The 7,783-nt window shown below is 34.2% G+C and overlaps 1 protein-coding gene across 1 annotated transcript; it reads left to right on the forward strand.

The window, feature by feature from the left end:
* The first annotated feature begins 967 nt into the window (after positions 1–967).
* On the forward strand, positions 968–4,032 carry LOC132717614 (sarcoplasmic calcium-binding protein-like). Its single transcript, XM_060701113.1, has 4 exons — positions 968–1,103; positions 2,193–2,233; positions 2,744–2,841; positions 3,375–4,032. Exons 1-4 carry the CDS (start codon positions 1,040–1,042, stop codon positions 3,817–3,819), a joined length of 648 nt encoding a protein of 215 aa, XP_060557096.1. The 5' UTR covers positions 968–1,039; the 3' UTR covers positions 3,820–4,032.
* The last annotated feature ends 3,751 nt before the right edge of the window (positions 4,033–7,783 follow it).

Consider the following 7,783-nt stretch of genomic DNA (forward strand, 5'->3'; position numbering starts at 1 on the left):
TACTAATTTGACTCTTATTTACGAGTCACTCAATGTTTTTTTTTCTGAATAATAACAACAAACTTGGCGTAACGTCAGGTCAAATCAAATAGCTACGCGTTTCGGTGCTCTTTCTATTACTTATAGCACTGTAACAGTTATGGGTTCTGACAGAGAAACATTCTGAAAATGAACAAGAAAAGTGTTCCGTACTATATTGTTAATGTCATAAAATATGTGATTCATAAGCAGATAGATAAATTTGATACATACCTTTATCTAGAAAAATGTATTCTCTTTATTGAAAAAGAAACCGCTTCTCTTTCTGGTGCTGTTGTTGTTTTTTTGTTGTTGTTTTTTTTCAGTTTTATAATTCAGTGCTTGTATGTATGTGTGAACTTACTTATGCTAACCAGTATTGTTTTTGAGTTAATGTCTTGCTTTGTTTATTGTCTGGAGATTCTCATTAGCTATTGCAGAATGAATTTTCGATTATTTCCATAATAAAATCTCCACGCTTATCAACACTCATTTTCCTTTTTACAAATGATAACTGCTTAATTCATTGAAATTGGGCGTCAGCATTCAATTTATTCCTTATCTTATGATTGATACATACCTTTTGATTTATATTATTAAAGGGGAATTTCTTTTGATTAGTCAAAGACGGGACATTGTCAGGTAAGAACATCAAACGACCCGCTGAGAAGCAAATATCAGTTACAGCTTTCAATAAGACTTACTGTATACAGAGACTTGAATGCAGGTGTTAATAATAATAACTAAAAAACGATATAATTATATAAATATCATCTTATAACGAAGTTTAGCTTAACGTAATAGGAATGCGTTAGAAGATAATTTTATTAAAAAGTGTATGTCATTATATACAATGGAACTGAAAATGAAATGCGTAAATGCAGGTGAAATTTGTATTTGCATATTTAAAGAACTCAATATACAGCTGTAAGCTATTGATAATTGTTTCCAGTATATAAACATGTAAGTAAACAGTTAACATAAGTCTTGTGCAGTTGTTGTTTGAAAATTGATTGAGACAATGTATTTAATGCGGCTGGAGCTATATTGTACCTTACAAGTTTTAATGGCGTTGTGTTCCAAAGGTATATCTATATGTGATTATAAAATTGACATAAGTAATAAGTATAACTATATTTTTCAGGAATGCTATTTTTACTACGTTTTCAGAATTAATTTGAATAGATGTATATAGATAAATGCCGAGACTCAATTATTTGTAAATGTTTTTTTAATGCTACATTTGTCTTAAACCTGTTTTTCTTCATACTTCTTTGAATATATTTTTGATATCGTAAATATTATTCTTGTAGTCTTTTAAGAACGACGTATAGATCGTTGTCACCTATACCTTTATATTTGTTAGCATTTTGAGTACCGCTCAAGCCGGTGCTAGGGGGCGTGAGGGATGTTGCACCTATTCATTATCCCTCATGCACAGACTCAATCAAACCGAGTCTGCAATTCTCATGTTATTTTGTTGTGATTAATGCTTCCGATGGATCACTTTGTTTCCAGAATTTTATTCTTCACAACAGCAGGTGTCAAGTGCCGTGTGTCAGCTGTAAAAAGTTGCCCGTACTTCACTTCAGTGTTGTTATATTTTCTGGTCCTTCGGGATCATTGATACCAACACTATAAAGTGTTGAGAATTGAGCTCCGCTCAAGCCGGTGCTAGGGGTCGTGAGGGATGTGGCACCTACTCATTATCCCTCATGTACAGACTCAATCAAACCGAGTTTGCAATTCTTATGTTATTTTGTTGTGATTGATGCTCCCGATGATCATTTTGTTTTCAGAATTTTGTATCTCACAACAGCAGGTGTCAAGTGCCGTGTGGCAGCTGTAAAAAGTTGCCCCGTACTTCACTTCAGTGTTGTTATATTTTCTGGTCCTTCGGGATCATTGATACCAACTCTATAAAGTGTTGAGAATTGAGTACCGCTCAACCCGGTGCTAGGGGGGCGTGAGGGATGTTGCACCTATTCATGATCCCTCATGTACAGACTCAATCAAACCGAGTCTGCAATTCTTATGTTATTTTGTTGTAATTAATGCTTCCGAGGGATCACTTTGTTTCCAGAATTTTATAATGACTTTTTTATAACATAGGATATTTAATTTTGAAGCTTTGATGTATCAATCTATTCATTTCTCTTTTTTCGTAATTGTAGTAGCTGTTGATTCTATTGGTACCGAACCAGAATCAGCCAAGGTAAATATGAATTGTTCTAATTTTTCTTAAATGCAAATTATACAACTTTTCAATTTGTGCATTTTTGGTACAGACAAACCACTCACAATGCGATATAATTGTAGAGTATTGAGTAGGTTTGTGATTAATATCATTCTTTAAAAAAACACATTTGCACAAACCAATAAATTTATCAATTATGATTATCATGTCCAGAGCAGAGTAATAAAAAGCCATTGAAAAATGTCCTGTAAGTATTGGATGCATTTGATATTGTATTTTTTCATACATACATTACATGAATAAAATAATCTTTGAAATCAAGTATGTTTACTGTTTCATTGGAACTGCCATGTCCGAAGCGCAGAAAAGAGCAACATTCGGTCGTTTGTTTTGGACAATGTAAACAAACTTCTTACATTAGTGTGGAATTTATACATTATCATTATCCAAAATGTTCTTTCAAATGATAATAAATTAAACGATGTGCACAGTTTATATTTTCTTCATTATATTTTTCTTTTGTTAAAGGCAAACAAATACCTTATTAAGAAGTGGGAACAGTGGTTTTACTTAAATGACATCAATAAGGATGGGGAGATGTCATTGGATGACATGAATCTGTTCGAGTAAGAAATATATTAAATAAGTGGTTTTAAGTTCAGATATGCAATGACAAGAATTTACGAACCAATCCAGGATAGGATATCGGATGACAAGTCACGTGGGCGAAATTAACACGCTATTTCAAAAACAAAATAATAATCACAGTCACCTAGGCACCTCAGTCATTTAGATATTTTTCATACATCATTTATAATACCAAACGGCAATGACTGATAATGAACGTTCCCCGTCTGTATACAGACTAAAATTTGGTGAATGCCATACCCTTGTATCACTGTCATAAGCCTTATTTCTATTCTATTATCACTTAACATGTTTTCTGAATTATGTTCTTTTGTACTGTAGTTTTTATCAACACATTTCCAATCAAAGGGGTCTTTGGCCTCATAGCGCTCACCTTAAATCATATATGTAAAGTTTTTTGTTCAAATTGCTACAGAAAATTTCATCTTTTTACAAAGCAACCTATAAAAATTATTATCGTTAAAATATCATTAATGTATTTATGTTAAAAAATCATAATTATGCTTTTAAGGCGGAAATTCTACAAAGGTCATAATAATCTACTAAAAAATGCTCAACTGGAAAAAACTAAAAGGACACTGGAACGGCGATGGAGAAGAGTTATGTTAGACAACAGGGCAAGCATTTCTTTAGGGGACTTTATAAGTATGTTTAAGGAACGTTATGAATCCGACAAACCAGCTTTCACTAAAATGATAACCGAGGTAGAATTGACAGCTGTCGAAGCGATAGATTCTAACTGCGATAACATGATTTCCAAAGAGGAGTTCGTAGAGGACATGGAATCGATAGGTCGGATGGACATGACAAATAACAAGAAGTTTTTCTTCTCTTTTCCGGATATAAATGGACGTGTTCCTGCAGAAGTATTATTAGCTGGCTTGGTACTTTTCTTGACAGAAGACGATCAGACCAAACCTGACAGCTTCAAAACAATCTTAGATTCGGATAATTGATGAAAGTGTGCTTCTCGATTTCAAGACTAGAAAATATCATTAAAATGCTAGAAAAAGGCATATCTTTTTGCTTATTATCATTTATATATATGCATAGTATCACAAGCCGTTCGAACTCACATTTATTTCGAGTTTGTCTTCATTTTTAAGGTGCGAAAACACAGATATATGGAATGATAACATTTAAACAAGATGGCCCTGAGTCGCTCACCAGAAAAAACGGCTTTACAGTGTTGGACATTATTTTTTAAAAGAATTTGCTGAAGGCAAGTCTAGCTCTTTCGGCATGTTCAGCTCAACTTTAACTTGCCCCTCTAGTAATATACTTTCACAACACTGATTGTTTTAGCTTTTCTTTTTTTCTTCGTAATAAAAAATAGGGCCACTTAGATGGCTTTAGATCACTCATCTATCCCATCATTTCATTATTCACAATATAAATTGACATATTTTGCCCTAATGTTTTGGAAATGCTATGTTAAAAATATGTATGTTGCAAGTGTGTTCCTATGAGGAGGATTAATTTTGACTTAACATTTTTTTTATAACTCTTTTGAATGAAAACACAAAATGTCCAATACAAATCATTATGTAAGGTGTAGATGTTTGAGGACAACAAATTGTTAATACATTTTGTATGGTAACATAACTGTACCTAAAAAAAGACAAAAGGTCAAACATTGTAAATATATGAAAAGTAGGCCAGTTGATAATCAAACTTCAATTCAGCATCAGAAATTACAACCTTAGTCCAAATTCAAGTCTGTATGTCAAAAAAAAAACAAGAATTAAGGTCAAATTATATAAAAAATATCAAAAGTAGGTCAGTTGATATCAAAATTCATTTTGGCATCAGAATTTACACACCTGGTCCAAATTTAAAATCTGAATGTCAAAATACAAGAAAGTATGTCAAATGGTGTCAATAGTACCTAAAGTAGGTCAGCTGGTATAAATTTAATAAAATATTAAGCATAACATAAAAGCTAATCCACATATTGATGTGTTTGCTAAACAATTGTATGCAGTTGAATGTATTATCTTTATCTCTCGCTATTTCTCTCTACCGAAACATTCAACTGAATATGAATTTATACAAGCAAGGAAGATGTTTTACTATTTTGAATATTGAATAAGCAACACGCTATCAAATATATAACAGCGACACAATCAGACAGCTTAATCAGTCTTGCTGTTTTCCTATAAAAAATCGTTTTCAGATCTGCGCTTAAGTGTACGCTGAATAGTATTGAAATGGTCTTAGCATAATCTTTGCTTCCTTTGGCACGTCCAACTATCTTTACCATATCGTCTTAAAGGCAATACGAGATGTAAGCAATGGTCGGTTAATACGAGGGGTGATCAAGAATTACGTAGACTGGCTCAATGTCTCATTTATTGTTTGACAAACGTACATAAAACTTATATCACATGAAAGTACGTTTTATCAACAAACAGCATGCAATTTTGTTTTACAATATGTTTACATAATTCGGAATAACAAACAATTAAAAATGTGTCACTACCGTGGTACCGGCCCACGTCGTCAAAAACTCTTGACGTCAGCAACGTCGCAGCGTTGTAAGTGTTTAAGGAAAAGTGTCAACTGGCACATGACATTCAGACTTTTTCAAGTATGAGCCAGAACATGCAGTGCAACGTTCATGCCTCTGAAGCCACTGAGAGAAGAATATATTCCTTTAGTACTATGCTGGATACTGACGTATTAGGGGGTTTGTCGCTGACTGTAATTCCTCCAAATTCTCAAGGCGCTGGCCCTTCAGCTGGCATTTCAAATTAGGGAACATTGAGAAATCAAACGGAGCAAGGTCCGGGGAATATGGGGGATGAGGCAGGAGTTCAAATCCTATGACACCTATTGTGAGCTGTGTGGAGGCTGCCGTATACGATGATGCATTATCGTGACGCAGCATAAAATAGATAAATACAGAATCCCTAAAGAAAGCCAAACACGTCAAAAATTGAAAATGTGCAGGCTCGGTTTGATTGAGCCTGTTCATGGACGTTACTGGAAAGTGCAAGTTACCATCTACGCCCCCTAGCACCGGCTTAAGCAGAATTCAACATTAATTATTTCAACAATAAACTGGTGAAATTTTGAATTCAGAAACATCCGCAGATGTGTTCATAAATCGCTCCTCTTCTTCCTCAGCGCCCGGATGAGATCTCGATTCAGCACCTGTTAAATTGTGTATTTTATTCTGATGCATGTTCTGTATTATTTTGTGCATCGGCACGTTAAATAGAATTATATCGTTGCTCGATTTAATTAATGAAATCACGGGAGAAATAGTTTTAAAGGATTTAATGAATTAATAGTATTATTTCAAAATAAATCTTATAAATAAAACGGTTACAATACGGATACGGCTACATGTAAGTACATGTATTTTTGTCATTATTGTTTAATAAATGTATAAATATAGTAAACATTATATTTTACCTTCCAATAATAGTCTGCATTGATGGTCGTCCCGACTAGCACTGCATGGCATAGCATACCCCTGCAGTCGGCGAACATCATGTACATCTGTTTTCCGGTAGATCGTCCTACACGGGCTTTCACTGGAGGTGGCGACCCTACTTGCCTCCAAACAGCAGATTGTGCCCTGGTTTCTGGATCTCCCAGGTATAACCAGGTCTCATCAGTCGTGATCACATAGTTCAGGAAGTCCGGGTTCGATCTGCACTCGTGAATTCATTTCCACATCTGTCAAGAGGCAAGGAACCCACCGGGCGTGAACTTGTAATGTTTCAAGTGTACTTGATAAGCAAATATTAAGGTATTTTGTAAAATTATTTAAGTTTTGATACATTGTTTATAAATTTTAATCACTCATCATGTTTGAAACAAATGTGTATTAGTGCATGTAATTGTTTATAACAATACGTGCGAAATTATAAATTAGCGCGGAAAAATTTAATTTTTATATTCGAAACTGAATAGGTTGTTTCGAAACTGAATAGGTTGTAGAGTGATTAAAAAACAACATAAGTTAATGCACATAAAATGCCTTTCGCAAGTTCAATTTCTTGGTGATAATTGTGTTCGTGTTTCCATAGCTCATCCCAGTTACTTCTGATATCTCTCGAACGGTCACTCTTGCATCCTCCTTGATAATACATTGTATCTTCAATTGACGTCACATCTGACGGCTTGACGCTCGACCTTCTTCCACGTCCTTCATCATCTTCAAGTGACTTCCGCCCATCAGATAATCGCCGGAACCACTTAAAAACGAGGGCTCGAGAAACAGCATTCTCTCCTCTGGTCCCCTGCAGCTTTATATATGTGTCTGTAGGCGTTTCACCTAATTCCATGCAGAACTTTATGTTGGCACGCAATTCAAGGCGTTCTTGTGATGTCATTTTTAACGTAGCTGCGAGTAGTATAGTATGTAGTTGATGAATCCCGCACATTTTTGTGCAGGCACACATTTTGGTGTTTATTAACATATGCAGATTTTACTGTTATTTAATATCAGCTTTATTAACATATGCATTAATAACTGTTATTTTATATGAGTGGTTTAATGTTTTATGTGTGTTTTGAAGATAGCAAGACGGGAACTCGTATATTTATCTCTCAGAGTTTGGATTACATGAATGTAACAAACAAGACAAAATTTCATTTTTTTATGTTTGAAATAAAACAATTCATCAATCATGTCTGTTTATAAACTCGGGATGATTGCTCTGATATTCTTTGAAATAGTGGATTGCGTATATGATTCAGAGGATACAAAACGACAGTTTCCGGTCTTCGACGGTCCCGGTCTTCACAGACCGATGATTCTCCGAATTTTGAAAGCATAGCAAAACACCGTTACCCGGAATTTTCTGGAGTGAAATGACGAATTCTATATGGTTTTTTTGTTTTGTTTTTTTGAATAAAAGTTAAATAAAACAGTTATTTCTTTGTAAGAAAATAATTTTAAATATC

Source organism: Ruditapes philippinarum, unplaced genomic scaffold (assembly GCF_026571515.1).
Source record: "Ruditapes philippinarum isolate M1 unplaced genomic scaffold, ASM2657151v2 ctg5310_1_1_1_1, whole genome shotgun sequence".
NCBI lineage: Eukaryota > Metazoa > Mollusca > Bivalvia > Venerida > Veneridae > Ruditapes > Ruditapes philippinarum.

What these genes read in the sequence shown, in the direction of transcription:
- LOC132717614 (XM_060701113.1), top strand. Translation starts at nt 1,040, where the DNA reads ATGTATTTAATGCGGCTGGAGCTATATTGTACCTTACAAGTTTTAATG. An exon ending in AATGGCGTTGTGTTCCAAAG is followed by an intron (nt 1,104 to 2,192) that starts GTATATCTATAT and finishes TCGTAATTGTAG; the next exon opens with TAGCTGTTGATTCTATTGGT. An exon ending in CCGAACCAGAATCAGCCAAG is followed by an intron (nt 2,234 to 2,743) that starts GTAAATATGAAT and finishes CTTTTGTTAAAG; the next exon opens with GCAAACAAATACCTTATTAA.